At 46.8% G+C, this 17,571-nt stretch overlaps 1 protein-coding gene across 1 annotated transcript in view; it reads right to left on the bottom strand.

Moving 5' to 3' along the window:
* Positions 1–17,571, bottom strand: part of LOC139392980 (PHD finger protein 21B-like) — a 155,578-nt gene that overhangs the window by 18,281 nt on the left and 119,726 nt on the right. Inside the window, exons 5-11 of the mRNA XM_071141288.1 lie at positions 16,758–16,850; positions 13,370–14,350; positions 11,996–12,172; positions 7,544–7,595; positions 5,209–5,285; positions 4,076–4,130; positions 748–770 (exon numbers count right to left, since the gene is read on the bottom strand). Coding sequence (XP_070997389.1) covers positions 748–770; positions 4,076–4,130; positions 5,209–5,285; positions 7,544–7,595; positions 11,996–12,172; positions 13,370–14,350; positions 16,758–16,850 — 1,458 coding nt within the window. The remainder of the gene's footprint in view (positions 1–747; positions 771–4,075; positions 4,131–5,208; positions 5,286–7,543; positions 7,596–11,995; positions 12,173–13,369; positions 14,351–16,757; positions 16,851–17,571) is intronic.

Here is a 17,571-nt window from a genome sequence, read left to right as displayed (position 1 = left end):
AGTATACAACACCACTATCTACAGTATACAACACTACAACACCACTATCTACAGTATACAACACTACAACACCACTATCTACAGTATACAACACTACAACACCACTATCTACAGTATACAACACCACTATCTACAGTATACAACACTACAACACCACTATCTACAGTATACAACACTACAACACCACTATCTACAGTATACAACACCACTATCTACAGTATACAACACTACAACACCACTATCTACAGTATACAACACTACAACACCACTATCTACAGTATACAACACCACAACACCACTATCTACAGTATACAACACTACAACACCACTATCTACAGTATACCACACTACAACACCACTATCTACAGTATACAACACTACAACACCACTATCTACAGTATACAACACCACTATCTACAGCATACAACACCACTATCTACAGTATACAACACTACAACACCACTATCTACAGTATACAACACCACTACCTACAGTATACAACACTACAACACCACTATCTACAGTATACAACACTACAACACCACTATCTACAGTATACAACACCACTATCTACAGTATACAACACCACTATCTACAGTATACAACACTACAACACCACTATCTACAGTATACAACACCACTATCTACAGTATACAACACTACAACACCACTATCTACAGTATACAACACTATAACTACTATGTCAGACACATCGTAGCTGTAATCACGTCATGCTACGGTACGTACCTTCCATCTGTAGTCCCCAGTGGCTAGCGTGCGTAACACAGGAAGCAGATAACAGGTTAGTAGCTGACAACAGGTGAAGACAATGGGGGTTGAGCAGCAGTTTGGGCCGGAGAGGGGAAGGGGTGCAGGAACAGGGTTTTAGACCGGGAAACATTAAGCAACAGACCTGCAACATCTCTGTTCTGGGGAACGCAGCTCAGATCAACACAGACATGCTCTAGTCTAGTAGGATACAGTGTGATTACAGTCCATGCTCTAGTCTAGTAGGATACAGTATGATTACAGTCCATGCTCTAGTCTAGTAGGATACAGTGTGATTACAGTCCATGCTCTAGTCTAGTAGGATACAGTGTCATTACAGTCCATGCTCTAGTCTAGTAGGATACAGTATGATTACAGTCCATGCTCTAGTCTAGTAGGATACAGTGTGATTACAGTCCATGCTCTAGTCTAGTAGGATACAGTGTGATTACAGTCCATGCTCTAGTCTAGTAGGATACAGTATGATTACAGTCCATGCTCTAGTCTAGTAGGATACAGTATGATTACAGTCCATGCTCTAGTCTAGTAGGATACAGTATGATTACAGTCCATGCTCTAGTCTAGTAGGATACAGTATGATTACAGTCCATGCTCTAGTCTAGTAGGATACACTGTAATTTCAATACAAGCTCTGTGGCCTGGACCTCTTTCTGATCAACCATAAAGTCCAGCTATAATGTTTATAGATGTGCAATTTATTGATGGGTCAGTACACATCTGTGTTACCAGTCCTGTCTAGTTGTGTTGATGGGGTCAGTATAAATGTGTGTTACCAGTCCTGTCTAGTTGTGTTGATGGGGTCAGTATAAATGTGTTACCAGTCCTGTCTAGTTGTGTTGATGGGGTCAGTATAAATGTGTTACCAGTCCTGTCTAGTTGTGTTGATGGGTCAGTATAAATGTGTTATACCAGTCCTGTCTAGTTGTGTTGATGGGGTCAGTATAAATGTGTTATACCAGTCCTGTCTAGTTGTGTTGATGGGGTCAGTATAAATGTGTTATACCAGTCCTGTCTAGTTGTGTTGATGGGGTCAGTATAAATGTGTTATACCAGTCCTGTCTAGTTGTGTTGATGGGGTCAGTATAAATGTGTGTTACCAGTCTTGTCTAGTTGTGTTGATGGGGTCAGTATAAATGTGTTACCAGTCCTGTCTAGTTGTGTTGATGGGCTGGTATACATGTGTTTTACCAGTCCTGTCTAGTTGTGTTGATGGGCTGGTATACATGTGTTTTACCAGTCCTGTCTAGTTGTGTTGATGGGCTGGTATACATGTGTTTTACCAGTCCTGTCTAGTTGTGTTGATGGGCTGGTATACATGTGTTTTACCAGTCCTGTCTAGTTGTGTTGATGGGCTGGTATACATGTGTTTTACCAGTCCTGTCTAGTTGTGTTGATGGGCTGGTATACATGTGTTTTACCAGTCCTGTCTAGTTGTGTTGATGGGCTGGTATACATGTGTTTTACCAGTCCTGTCTAGTTGTGTTGATGGGTCAGTATAAATGTGTTATACCAGTCCTGTATAGTTGTGTTGATGGGCTGGTATACATGTGTTTTACCAGTCCTGTCTAGTTGTGTTGATGGGCTGGTATACATGTGTTTTACCAGTCCTGTCTAGTTGTGTTGATGGGGTCAGTATAAATGTGTTACCAGTCCTGTCTAGTTGTGTTGATGGGGTCAGTATAAATGTGTTACCAGTCCTGTCTAGTTGTGTTGATGGGGTCAGTATAAATGTGTTACCAGTCCTGTCTAGTTGTGTTGATGGGGTCAGTATAAATGTGTGTTACCAGTCCTGTCTAGTTGTGTTGATGGGTCAGTATAAATGTGTTACCAGTCCTGTCTAGTTGTGTTGATGGGGTCAGTATAAATGTGTTACCAGTCCTGTCTAGTTGTGTTGATGGGGTCAGTATAAATGTGTTACCAGTCCTGTCTAGTTGTGTTGATGGGGTCAGTATAAATGTGTTATACCAGTCCTGTCTAGTTGTGTTGATGGGGTCAGTATAAATGTGTGTTACCAGTCCTGTCTAGTTGTGTTGATGGGGTCAGTATAAATGTGTTACCAGTCCTGTCTAGTTGTGTTGATGGGGTCAGTATAAATGTGTGTTACCAGTCCTGTCTAGTTGTGATGATGGGCTGGTATAAATGTGTTACCAGTCCTGTCTAGTTGTGTTGATGGGCTGGTATAAATGTGTTACCAGTCCTGTCTAGTTGTGTTGATGGGTCAGTATAAATGTGTGTTACCAGTCCTGTCTAGTTGTGTTGATGGGTCAGTATAAATGTGTGTTACCAGTCCTGTCTAGTTGTGTTGATGGGGTCAGTATAAATGTGTTACCAGTCCTGTCTAGTTGTGTTGATGGGGTCAGTATAAATGTGTGTTACCAGTCCTGTCTAGTTGTGTTGATGGGGTCAGTATAAATGTGTTACCAGTCCTGTCTAGTTGTGTTGATGGGGTCAGTATAAATGTGTGTTACCAGTCCTGTCTAGTTGTGTTGATGGGGTCAGTATAAATGTGTGTTACCAGTCCTGTCTAGTTGTGTTGATGGGTCAGTATAAATGTGTGTTACCAGTCCTGTCTAGTTGTGTTGATGGGGTCAGTATAAATGTGTTACCAGTCCTGTCTAGTTGTGTTGATGGGGTCAGTATAAATGTGTGTTACCAGTCCTGTCTAGTTGTGTTGATGGGGTCAGTATAAATGTGTTACCAGTCCTGTCTAGTTGTGTTGATGGGGTCAGTATAAATGTGTTACCAGTCCTGTCTAGTTGTGTTGATGGGGTCAGTATAAATGTGTTACCAGTCCTGTCTAGTTGTGTTGATGGGGTCAGTATAAATGTGTTACCAGTCCTGTCTAGTTGTGTTGATGGGGTCAGTATAAATGTGTTACCAGTCCTGTCTAGTTGTGTTGATGGGGTCAGTATAAATGTGTTACCAGTCCTGTCTAGTTGTGTTGATGGGGTCAGTATAAATGTGTTACCAGTCCTGTCTAGTTGTGTTGATGGGGTCAGTATAAATGTGTTACCAGTCCTGTCTAGTTGTGTTGATGGGGTCAGTATAAATGTGTGTTACCAGTCCTGTCTAGGTGTTGATGGGGTCAGTATAAATGTGTTACCAGTCCTGTCTAGTTGTGTTGATGGGGTCAGTATAAATGTGTTACCAGTCCTGTCTAGTTGTGTTGATGGGGTCAGTATAAATGTGTGTTACCAGTCCTGTCTAGTTGTGTTGATGGGGTCAGTATAAATGTGTTACCAGTCCTGTCTAGTTGTGTTGATGGGCTGGTATACATGTGTTTTACCTCTCACTGACAGGAAGAGTGGGTCGTTCAGGTAATTTGATGCAAGGCGTTTACGCTGGAAGGTAGAAAGTGAGAAACAGAGACAGAGAAAATGTTTACTTCCCTCACCTCAGACACAACAGGAATTCTAGCTCTGCTTATCGACCCTCATCAGCATTCACTGAATTCTCCCAAGTTACACGGAAAGCAATTTAGTAGAAAGATTGCAGCACACGTTTTGGGGCAGGGTAACTGAACATCATGTATGACGTTCTGGGGAAAGCACAAGGCACCAGCTCCAACAGACATGAGACAAAGTGCAGCTAAACATCACTGAACCCATCAGAGACTAAGGCCTGTCGAAACTGAACCCATCAGAGACTAAGGCCATCAGAGACTAAGGCCATCAGAGACTAAGGCCTGTCTAAACTGAACCCATCAGAGACTAAGGCCATCAGAGACTAAGGCCTGTCTAAACTGAACCCATCACAGACTAAGGCCATCAGAGACTAAGGCCTGTCTAAACTGAACCCATCAGAGACTAAGGCCTGTCTAAACTGAACCCATCAGAGACTAAGGCCTGTCTAAACTGAACCCATCACAGACTAAGGCCATCAGAGACTAAGGCCTGTCTAAACTGAACCCATCAGAGACTAAGGCCTGTCTAAACTGAACCCATCAGAGACTAAGGCCATCAGAGACTAAGGCCTGTCTAAACTGAACCCATCAGAGACTAAGGCCTGTCTTCACCGAACCCATCAGAGACTAAGGCCTGTCTAAACTGAACCCATCAGAGACCTTCAGACGAGTCTAGTGAGGCCTGTGGGCGTCTTGGAGAAAAACAACTGACATCTACGTGTCCGTGAGAGTCTCACCTCTACCACAGCGATATCTAGTTTAAACTGACAGATCTCTGTGGGGGATTTGTTTTAAATTCTGCTAATTAAGATTTCAGCACGGACATCGACCCTTATTTAAACCAGGACCACTCTACATCCTAATTAACATAAATGTTACATACTGTATGTCTAACATCTCTTACACATTTCAAACACACATATCTCTCCTGAACAGCTCTGACCTACTTTCAGATGACATTTTGTCAACTATTGCAGCTCTTTGAACCAGACAAAAAGGGGTCCCTTGTGTTTTACCTCTGGTTGGACCAGGCCGCTGTAGGCTGGGTTGGCTGTGCTCCGCCTCTTCCTCTCCTGTCTCTTGGTCTGGATCTCTGCCATGGTAGAGGAACACAGGCTTATGTTACAGAGGCTTAGATACACACAGCCGGTACAGGTAGATGGGACAGACAGGAAGACACAGCCGGTACAGCTAGATGGGACAGGTAGACAGGTAGACAGACAGACAGACAGACAGCTAGACACAGCCGGTACAGCTAGATGGGACAGACAGGTAGACACAGCCAGTACAGCTAGATGGGACAGACAGGAAGACACAGCCGGTACAGCTAGATGGGACAGACAGGAAGACACAGCCGGTACAGCTAGATGGGACAGACAGGTAGACACAGCCGGTACAGCTAGATGGGACAGACAGGTAGACACAGCCGGTACAGCTAGATGGGACAGACAGGTAGACACAGCCGGTACAGCTAGATGGGACAGGTAGACGCAGCCGGTACAGCTAGATGGGACAGGTAGACACAGCCAGTACAGCTAGATGGGACAGACAGGTAGACACAGCCGGTACAGCTAGATGGGACAGACAGACAGGTACACACAGCCAGTACAGCTAGATGGGACAGACAGACAGGTACACACAGCCGGTACAGCTAGATGGGACAGACAGTTAGACACAGCCGGTACAGCTAGATGGGACAGACAGGTAGACACAGCCGGTACAGCTAGATGGGACAGAAAGACAGGTAGACACAGCCGGTACAGCTAGATGGGACAGAAAGACAGGTAGACACAGCCGGTACAGCTAGATGGGACAGACAGGTAGACACAGCCGGTACAGCTAGATGGGACAGACAGGTAGACACAGCCAGTACAGCTAGATGGGACAGACAGACAGGTACACACAGCCAGTACAGCTAGATGGGACAGACAGACAGGTACACACAGCCAGTACAGCTAGATGGGACAGACAGACAGGTACACACAGCCAGTACAGCTAGATGGGACATACAGACAGGTAGACACAGCCAGTACAGCTAGATGGGACATACAGACAGGTAGACACAGCCAGTACAGCTAGATGGGACATACAGACAGGTAGACACAGCCAGTACAGCTAGATGGGACATACAGACAGGTAGACACAGCCAGTACAGCTAGATGGGACATACAGACAGGTAGACACAGCCGGTACAGCTAGATGGGACATACAGACAGGTAGACACAGCCGGTACAGCTAGATGGGACATACAGACAGGTAGACACAGCCGGTACAGCTAGATGGGACATAAAGACAGGTAGACAGTAGCCAGTACAGGTAAAATATATATATGCCGCTGATGTGTGGATGAACAAGTTTTAAAACAGGGATACTAGCCAGAGCAGTGTGTGGGTTTCTCTGTTCATTCTCTGTGTGGGTAAAAACAGTGATACTAGCCAGAGCAGTGTGTGGGTTTCTCCGTTCATTCTCTGTGTGGGTAAAAACAGTGATACTAGCCAGAGCAGTGTGTGGGTTTCTCTGTTCATTCTCTGTGTGGGTAAAAACAGTGATACTAGCCAGAGCAGTGTGTGGGTTTCTCCGTTCATTCTCTGTGTGGGTAAAAACAGTGATACTAGCCAGAGCAGTGTGTGGGTTTCTCTGTTCATTCTCTGTGTGGGTAAAAACAGTGATACTAGCCAGAGCAGTGTGTGGGTTTCTCTGTTCATTCTCTGTGTGGGTAAAAACAGTGATACTAGCCAGAGCAGTGTGTGGGTTTCTCCGTTCATTCTCTGTGTGGGTAAAAACAGTGATACTAGCCAGAGCAGTGTGTGGGTTTCTCTGTTCATTCTCTGTGTGGGTAAAAACAGTGATACTAGCCAGAGCAGTGTGTGGGTTTCTCCGTTCATTCTCTGTGTGGGTAAAAACAGTGATACTAGCCAGAGCAGTGTGTGGGTTTCTCTGTTCATTCTCTGTGTGGGTAAAAACAGTGATACTAGCCAGAGCAGTGTGTGGGTTTCTCTGTTCATTCTCTGTGTGGGTAAAAACAGTGATACTAGCCAGAGCAGTGTGTGGGTTTCTCTGTTCATTCTCTGTGTGGGTAAAAACAGTGATACTAGCCAGAGCAGTGTGTGGGTTTCTCTGTTTATTCTCTGTGTGGGTAAAAACAGTGATACTAGCCAGAGCAGTGTGTGGGTTTCTCTGTTCATTCTCTGTGTGGGTAAAAACAGTGATACTAGCCAGAGCAGTGTGTAGGTTTCTCCGTTCATTCAAGTTCTCTCATTGTTACCACCTGCCACAAGACAGCAAAGATGTGCCAATGCCTTGTTGAATTCTGATGAGTTTAATTCAATTAGTGTCAGAGGAAGAACTCACCTTCCAGTGTCTCTGTAGTGACCAGGCCAAGAGCCACCATGAAGGACATTTTCTGTAGGGGAGAGGGGACACGTTAGAGTGTGACACCCATATGAATACCATACAGGTGGAGAGGGGACATGTTAGAGTGTGACACCCATATGAATACCATACAGGTGGAGAGGGGACATGTTAGAGTGTGACACCCATATGAATACCATACAGGTGGAGAGGGGACATGTTACAGTGTGACACCAATATGAATACCATACAGGTGGAGAGGGGACATGTTACAGTGTGACACCGATATGAATACCATACAGGTGGAGAGGGGACACGTTACAGTGTGACACCCATATGAATACCATACAGGTGGAGAGGGAACAGTTAAATCATATAGATTGATAACAAGGTAGTGTATAGTATTACCATTCCAGCCCCACTGTGGGAGGCATTTCAACTGGGATATAATCTGTCTCCTCTATTCTCCAGTTGGAGAACCCTCAGAGATTCCCTCCCTCCCTCCCTCCCTCCCTGCCTCCCTCCCTCCCTCCCTCCCTCCCTCCCTCCCTCCCTCCCTGTCTGGGTCTATCTCCCTCCCCTCCCCTCCCCTCCCTCTCTCTCTCATTAGTCTTTCTCTCTCATTATCCAAAAACTCTCTTTCACCCTGCCACTCTCACTCTCCTCTACAATGTCTGGAATGTTCTACTACTCGGGTGTCATAGGCTTGTTTTCTCCCTCAAGTACTCCAGGTAGAGGTGGGCAGGGTGGGAGCAGGGCTAGTACGTGTGGTTTCCTAGCAACAGCAATACTTAGTAGTAAGGGAACCGTTGTGATGTCTCCCCCAGTGACTCCTGTGTCCCATGTCACGTGATCCATCTCTGAATCAGTCAGTCCATAGTGAATCACTCTCATTAGTCACTGCTTGTTGAATCAGTCAATCCATAGTGAATCACTCTCATTAGTAACTGCTTGTTGAATCAGTCAGTCCATAGTGAATCACTCTCATTAGTAACTGCTTGTTGAATCAGTCAGTCCATAGTGAATCACTCTCATTAGTTACTGCTTGTTGAATCAGTCAATCCATAGTGAATCACTCTCATTAGATACTGCTTGTTGAATCAGTCAATCCATAGTGAATCACTCTCATTAGATACTGCTTGTTGAATCAATCAGTCCGTAGTGAATCACTCTCATTAGTCACTGCTTGTTGAATCAGTCAGAAAGTGAATCACTCTCATAGTTACTTACCAGGGACAGAGGGGGGAGAGGGGGATGAGGGATAGAGGGAGACCAGGGATAGAGGGGGGAGAGGGGGATGAGGGATAGAGGGAGACCAGGGATAGAGGGGGGAGAGGGGGACGAGGGATAGAGGGGGACCAGGGATAGAGGGGGGAGAGGGGGACGAGGGATAGAGGGGGACCAGGGATAGAGGGGGGAGAGGGGGATGAGGGATAGAGGGGGGAGAGGGGGACGAGGGATAGAGGGGGACGAGGGTTAGAGGGGTTTCCAGGGAAAGGAAGGCTGAGTCAGGATTATCTGGGATTATCTAACCGAATAATTAGATGGATAAACCAATCAGAGTTACAGTGATCAGATAGATAGACATCTGCTCCAGCTCTGAGTCAGCAGTAGCACCATACCAGAGAACCTGCTAGTCAGCAGTAGCACCATACCAGAGACCCTGATAGTCAGCAGTAGCACCATACCAGATAACCTGATAGTCAGCAGTAGCACCATACCAGATACCCTGATAGTCAGCAGTAGCACCATACCAGAGAACCTGATAGTCAGCAGTAGCACCATACCAGAGAACCTCATAGTCAGCAGTAGCACCATACCGGAGACCCTGATAGTCAGCAGTAGCACCATACCAGAGACCCTGATAGTCAGCAGTAGCACCATATCAGAGAACCTGATAGACAGCAGTAGCACCATATCAGAGAACCTCATAGTCAGCAGTAGCACCATACCAGAGACCCTGATAGTCAGCAGTAGCACCATACCAGAGAACCTGATAGTCAGCAGTAGCACCATACCAGAGACCCTGATAGTCAGCAGTAGCACCATATCAGATAACCTCATAGTCAGCAGTAGCACCATACCAGAGAACCTCATAGTCAGCAGTAGCACCATACCAGAGACCCTGATAGTCAGCAGTAGCACCATCAGAGACCCTGATAGTCAGCAGTAGCACCATCAGAGACCCTGATAGTCAGCAGTAGCACCATATCAGAGACCCTGATAGTCAGCAGTAGCACCATATCAGAGACCCTGATAGTCAGCAGTAGCACCATATCAGAGACCCTTATAGTCAGCAGTAGCACCATATCAGAGAACCTGATAGTCAGCAGTAGCACCATATCAGAGACCCTTATAGTCAGCAGTAGCACCATATCAGAGACCCTGATAGTCAGCAGTAGCACCATACCAGAGAACCTCATAGTCAGCAGTAGCACCATACCAGAGACCCTGATAGTCAGCAGTAGCACCATACCAGAGAACCTCATAGTCAGCAGTAGCACCATACCAGAGAACCTCATAGTCAGCAGTAGCACCATACCAGAGACCCTGATAGTCAGCAGTAGCACCATATCAGAGAACCTCATAGTCAGCAGTAGCACCATACCAGAGAACCTCATAGTCAGCAGTAGCACCATACCAGAGACCCTGATAGTCAGCAGTAGCACCATATCAGAGAACCTCATAGTCAGCAGTAGCACCATATCAGAGAACCTCATAGTCAGCAGTAGCACCATACCAGAGACCCTGATAGTCAGCAGTAGCACCATATCAGAGACCCTGATAGTCAGCAGTAGCACCATATCAGAGAACCTCATAGTCAGCAGTAGCACCATACCAGAGAACCTCATAGTCAGCAGTAGCACCATACCAGAGACCCTGATAGTCAGCAGTAGCACCATCAGAGACCCTGATAGTCAGCAGTAGCACCATCAGAGACCCTGATAGTCAGCAGTAGCACCATCAGAGACCCTGATAGTCAGCAGTAGCACCATATCAGAGAACCTCATAGTCAGCAGTAGCACCATACCAGAGAACCTCATAGTCAGCAGTAGCACCATACCAGAGAACCTCATAGTCAGCAGTAGCACCATACCAGAGACCCTGATAGTCAGCAGTAGCACCATATCAGAGAACCTCATAGTCAGCAGTAGCACCATACCAGAGAACCTCATAGTCAGCAGTAGCACCATACCAGAGACCCTGATAGTCAGCAGTAGCACCATATCAGAGAACCTCATAGTCAGCAGTAGCACCATATCAGAGAACCTCATAGTCAGCAGTAGCACCATACCAGAGACCCTGATAGTCAGCAGTAGCACCATATCAGAGACCCTGATAGTCAGCAGTAGCACCATATCAGAGAACCTCATAGTCAGCAGTAGCACCATACCAGAGAACCTCATAGTCAGCAGTAGCACCATACCAGAGACCCTGATAGTCAGCAGTAGCACCATCAGAGACCCTGATAGTCAGCAGTAGCACCATCAGAGACCCTGATAGTCAGCAGTAGCACCATCAGAGACCCTGATAGTCAGCAGTAGCACCATATCAGAGAACCTCATAGTCAGCAGTAGCACCATACCAGAGAACCTCATAGTCAGCAGTAGCACCATACCAGAGACCCTGATAGTCAGCAGTAGCACCATCAGAGACCCTGATAGTCAGCAGTAGCACCATATCAGAGAACCTGATAGTCAGCAGTAGCACCATACCAGAGACCCTGATAGTCAGCAGTAGCACCATATCAGAGACCCTGATAGTCAGCAGTAGCACCATACCAGAGAACCTCATAGTCAGCAGTAGCACCATACCAGAGACCCTGATAGTCAGCAGTAGCACCATACCAGAGAACCTCATAGTCAGCAGTAGCACCATACCAGAGAACCTCATAGTCAGCAGTAGCACCATACCAGAGACCCTGATAGTCAGCAGTAGCACCATATCAGAGAACCTCATAGTCAGCAGTAGCACCATACCAGAGAACCTCATAGTCAGCAGTAGCACCATACCAGAGACCCTGATAGTCAGCAGTAGCACCATATCAGAGAACCTCATAGTCAGCAGTAGCACCATATCAGAGAACCTCATAGTCAGCAGTAGCACCATACCAGAGACCCTGATAGTCAGCAGTAGCACCATATCAGAGACCCTGATAGTCAGCAGTAGCACCATATCAGAGAACCTCATAGTCAGCAGTAGCACCATATCAGAGAACCTCATAGTCAGCAGTAGCACCATATCAGAGAACCTCATAGTCAGCAGTAGCACCATATCAGAGACCCTGATAGTTAGTGTGTGCCTTAGATAAATGATAATGTTTTATTGGCTTTAAATCCTTATTTATGTAATAGAATACTATTTTAAAAAACAGGCTTTTGTTTATCCTCTATTACAACATGGTTTGTGTTCTTGTTATTGATGTATAATTATTTAGGATTGTGTTTTTACCTCTGGGTCCTCATCCTTCTTCTTCTTCTTGGTTGGTGTAGAGGAGGGAGAGGTGGAGGGGTTGGTGGTCGAGGTGATGGAGGGGATCTCCTGTGAGGGGCTGTCGGCCCCCTGGGGTCCTCCTGGCGAGTCCTGGGAGGAGCTGGGGGTCTCTGCCTCCGGCTGGATTATTTTCAACTGGGAAAACACACCACACACACACACACACACACACGCACGCACGCATGCAGGCGGGGACAGCGTTAAGCGTTAGTCAGTTAATTGGCTGTTGGTTCTAATAACTATTTAGTGCGAAGGGAAGGTAAACAATTGATTGTGATTGATTTATATTAAGAATTAAATCACACAACTCTACTTGTTATGATGCCTGTAATGATGCCTGTATTGATGCCTGTAATGATGCCTGTAGTGATGCCTGTAGTGATGCCTGTAATGATGCCTGTAGTGATGCCTGTAATGATGCCTGTAATGATGCCTGTAATGATGCCTGTAGTGATGCCTGTAATGATGCCTGTAATGATGCCTGTAGTGATGCCTGTATTGATGCCTGTAGTGATGCCTGTAATGATGCCTGTAGTGATGCCTGTAGTGATGCCTGTAGTGATGCCTGTATTGATGTATGTAATGATGCCTGCAGTGATGCCTGTAATGATGCCTGTAATGATGCCTGTAGTGATGCCTGTAGTGATGCCTGTAATGATGCCTGTAATGATGCCTTATAATGATGTCTGTATTGATGTCTGTAGTGATGCCTGTAATGATGCCTGTAGTGATGCCTCTAATGATGCCTGTAGTGATGCCTGTATTGATGTATGTAATGATGCCTGCAGTGATGCCTGTAATGATGCCTGTAATGATGCCTGTAATGATGCCTTATAATGATGTCTGTATAAATGCCTGTAATGAGGCCTGCAATGATGCCTGTAGTGATGCCTGTATTTGATACCTGTAATGATGCCTGTAATGATGCCTGTAATGATGCCTGTAGTGATGCCTGTAATGATGCCTGTATTGATGCCTATAATGAGACCTAAAATGATGCCTATAATGATGCCTTATAATGATGCATGTAATGAGGCCTGTAATGATGCCTTAATGATGTCTGTAATGATGCCTGTATTGATGTCTGTAATGATGCCTATAATGATGCCTGTAATGATGCCTATAATGAGGCCTGTAATGATGCCTATAATGAGGCCTGTAATGATGCCTGTAATGAGGCCTGTAATGATGCCTGTAATGAGGCCTCCCCCACCTCTACAGAAGAGTTAGATGAGCATGAAGTGTGTGATTGTAGAGACCATGCTGACAGAGACAGTCAGTAGAGCTGGTAGGACTGACAGAAGGATGTGTTGGACAAGGACAGTCTTTAACCTTATTGTCAGTGTTGAAGACCAGCGGCTGGACCTTGACTGCCTCACTGATGGTCCACACCCTGTTGTTCCCGGTGTCGGCAGGCGGCGAGGCAGAGATGATGGAGAAGGTCACACCGGGGGCAACTGAGGCTGAGGTGGCTGTTGGGCTGCTGCTGCTGGTAGAGGTGGGGGAGATGCCTCCAGGCCAGGCTAGGGCCGGGGAGAGAGACTGGGTCTGGGCCGGGGAGAGAGACTGGGTCTGGGCCGGGGAGAGAGAGTGAGTCTGGGCCGGGGAGAGAGACTGGGTCTGGGCCGGGGAGAGAGACTGGGTCTGGGCCAGGGAGAGAGACTGGGTCTGGGCCAGGGGAGAGACCAGGGTCTGGGCCAGGGGAGAGACCAGGGTCTGGGCCAGGGGAGAGACCAGGGTCTGGGCCAGGGGGGAGACCAGGGTCTGGGCCAGGGGAGAGGCCAGGGTCTGGGCCAGGGGAGAGACCAGGGTCTGGGCCAGGGGGGAGACCAGGGTCTGGGCCAGGGGAGAGGCCAGGGTCTGGGCCAGGGGAGAGACCAGGGCCTGGGCCAGGGGAGGGGGTGAGGAGGTTGTGAAGGTGGCTGTGTCTCCCTGGCCTATGGAGAGACGTTCTGGACTGAACGTGCTGTTGGCTGTAGGCAGGGCCGGGCCGAGGGTGTGGCTCTGTGTGAGGGTGTGGCTAGAGCTGTGGGTGTGGTTAAAACTGTGGGCGTGGCTCTTAGGGCTGACTACAGCGGTAGCTCTCTGGAGGTTGAGGAGACTGAGGGCCTGACAGGATGACTGTTTCTGGCTGGCTGGCTGCTCCTGAGGGAGAGACACAGGGCTGTGGCTGAGGAGGAGGCTGGCTGGCTGATCCCTAGGGAGAGACACAGGGCTGTGGCTGAGGAGGAGGCTGGCTGGCTGCTCCCTAGGGAGAGACACAGGGCTGTGGCTGGGGAGGAGGCTGGCTGGGATCACACTCTTTGGCTGAACCTGGAGAGGAGGGAGGGAGAGAAGGAGCATGTTACAACTTCTTTGGAATAGGGGGCAGTATTTTCACATCCGGATGAAAAGCATGCCCAAAGTAAACTACCTGTTACTCAGGTCCAGAAGCTAGGATACGCATATAATTGGTAGATTTAGATAGAAAACACTCTAAAGTTTCTGAAACTGTTGAACTGATGTATGTGAGTATTACAGAACTGATATGGCTGGCGAAACCCAGAGGACAAACATCCCCCCCAAAAAACTATTTGGCTTACCACTATTTTCAACGGCTAGTACTATAATTATAAGACCAAGTCCTCCCAAATTGCAGTTCTTAGGGCTTCCACTAGATGTCAATAGTCTTTAGAAAGAGTTTCAGGCTGGTTTTTGGTTAATGGTTAATGGTGCTGCCACCTGGTGCTTACTACAACACCTGGTTGGTTACTTCAACACCTGGTGGTTACTTCAACACCTGGGTTTGTAATGGTGCTGATACCTGGTGGTTACTACAACACCTGGGTTTGTAATGGTGCTGATACCTGGTGGTTACTTCAACACCTGGGTTTGTAATGGTGCTGATACCTGGTGGTTACTACAACACCTGGGTTTGTAATGGTGCTGCAAACCTGGAATTTACTTCAACACCTGGAGGTTACTTCAACACCTGGTTGTTACTACAACACCTGGAGGTTACTTCAACACCTGGTTGTTACTTCAACACCTGGAGGTTACTTCCAACACCTGGAGGTTACTTCAACACCTGGCGGTTACTTCAACACCTGGTGGTTACTTCAACACCTGGTGGTTACTTCAACACCTGGTGGTTACTTCAACATCTGGGTTTGTAATGGTGCTGCCACCTGGCATTTACTTCAACACCTGGGTTTGTAATGGTGCTGATACATGGTGGTTACTTCAACACCTGGAGGTTACTTCAACACCTGGAGGTTACTTCAACACCTGGCGGTTACTTCAACACCTGGCGGTTACTTCAACACCTGGTTGTTACTTCAACACCTGGTTGTTACTTCAACACCTGATGGTTACTACAACACCTGGCGGTTACTTCAACACCTGGTTGTTACTTCAACACCTGGTTGTTACTTCAACACCAGGTTGTTACTTCAACACCATGTTGTTACTTCAACACCTGGCGGTTACTTCAACACCTGGAGGTTACTTCAACACCTGGTTGTTACTTCAACACCTGGCGGTTACTTTAGCACCTGGTTGTTACTTCAACACCAGGTTGTTACTTCAACGCCAGGTGGTTACTTCAACACCAGGTGGTTACTTCAACACCTGGCGGTTACCTCAACACCTGGTGGTTACTTCAGCACCTGTGTTTGTAATGGTGCTGATACCTGGTGGTTACTACAAAAACCTGGGTTTGTAATGGTGCTGATACCTGGTGGTTACTACAACACCTGGGTTTGTAATTGTGCTGATACCTGGTGGTTACTACAACAACCTAGGTTTGTAATGGTGCTGATACCTGGTGGTTACTACAACACCTGGGTTTGTAATGGTGCTGATACCTGGTGGCTACTACAACAACCTGGGTTTGTAATGGTGCTGATACCTGGTGGTTACTACAACACCTGGGTTTGTAATGGTGCTGATACCTGGTGGTTACTTCAACACCTGGGTTTGTAATGGTGCTGATACCTGGTGGTTACTACAACAACCTGGGTTTGTAATGGTGCTGATACCTGGTGGTTACTACAACAACCTGGGTTTGTAATGGTGCTGATACCTGGTGGTTACTACAACAACCTGGGTTTGTAATAGTGCTGATACCTGGTGGTTACTACAACAACTGGTGGTTACTTCAACACCTGGGTTTGTAATGGTGCTGAGACCTGGTGGTTACTTCAACACCTGGGTTTGTAATGGTGCTGAGACCTGGTGGTTACTTCAACACCTGTGCTCTGATACACCACCAGGCCTCCAGAGTTATGAGCAGAGATCCTGCCTGGATGACCTCTCAGATCTGCCTTCACAGCCGGTTATAGACTATAGCCAGTCACAGGCTAAATTGTGTTTTGTTTAGCTGTGGTTTTTCCTCTGAGGGTTTTAAACAGACGATATGCTGCTATGCAACTTCTGGTTCAGACCATTACAGCCTCCCAGCAGTCTGAGAAACACAATGTTCTCTATATATCAGAGGGTTACTGGTTCAGACCATTACAGCCTATATATCAGGTCTGTGTGTGAGTGTGAGTGTGAGTGTGAGTGTGTGTGTGTGAGTGTGAGTGTGAGTGTGAGTGTGAGTGTGAGTGTGTGTGTGAGTGTGTGTGTGAGTGTGAGTGTGAGTGTGAGTGTGAGTGTGAGTGTGTGAGTGTGAGTGTGAGTGTGAGTGTGAGTGTGAGTGTGAGTGTGTGTGTGAGTGTGTGTGTGTGTGTGTTTGTACCTGAGGTAGAACAGTGGAGGTCTGTCCAGACAGCCGGTGTAGAGAGCTGACCTGAGGAACCTTGATGGGCACTACTGTTAGGTTTCCCAGCATCTAGAGAGGAAGGAGAGGAGGAGAGGAGAGAGAGGACAAGAGAGGAGAAGAGAGAGAGAGAGGGGAGAGGAGAGGAGAGAGAGGACAAGAGAGGAGAGGAGAGAGAGAGAGGGGAGAGGAGAGGAGAGAGAGAGAGAGAGAGAGAGGAGGAGAGGAGAGAGAGAGAGAATGAGAGAGAGAGAGAGAGAATGAGAGAGGGAGACAGGAGAGGAGAGAGAGAGAGAATGAGAGAGAGACATAGAGAGAGAGAGAGAGAGAGAGAATGAGAGAGAGAGAATGAGAGAGAGAGAGAGAGAATGAGAGAGAGAGAGAATGAGAGAGAGAGAGAATGAGAGAAAGAGAGGAGAGGAGAGGAGAGGAGAGGAGAGGAGAGGAGAGGAGAGGCAAGTTAGTTTTACCACAACATATTGTAATATAACAGGTATGGACAGTGACCTTGTCTGTATTTAGTCTAATATTCATAGCAGACAAAAAGCTTGTGACTCTACACACGTGTTGGATGCATTTCCTGTTTGTTTTGGTTGTGTTTCAGATTATTTTGTGCCCAGTAGAAATGAACGGTAAATCATGTATTGTGTCATTTTGGAGTCACTTTTATTGTAAATAAGAATAGAATATGTTTCTGAACACTTCTACATTAACGTGGATGCTACCATGGTTACGGATAATCACGAATAAATCTTGAATAATGATGAATGAGAAAGTTACGTAGGCATAAATA

Source organism: Oncorhynchus clarkii, chromosome 33 (genome assembly GCF_045791955.1).
Source record: "Oncorhynchus clarkii lewisi isolate Uvic-CL-2024 chromosome 33, UVic_Ocla_1.0, whole genome shotgun sequence".
Lineage (NCBI taxonomy): Eukaryota > Metazoa > Chordata > Actinopteri > Salmoniformes > Salmonidae > Oncorhynchus > Oncorhynchus clarkii.
This window is presented reverse-complemented; position numbering and strand designations above follow the sequence as displayed.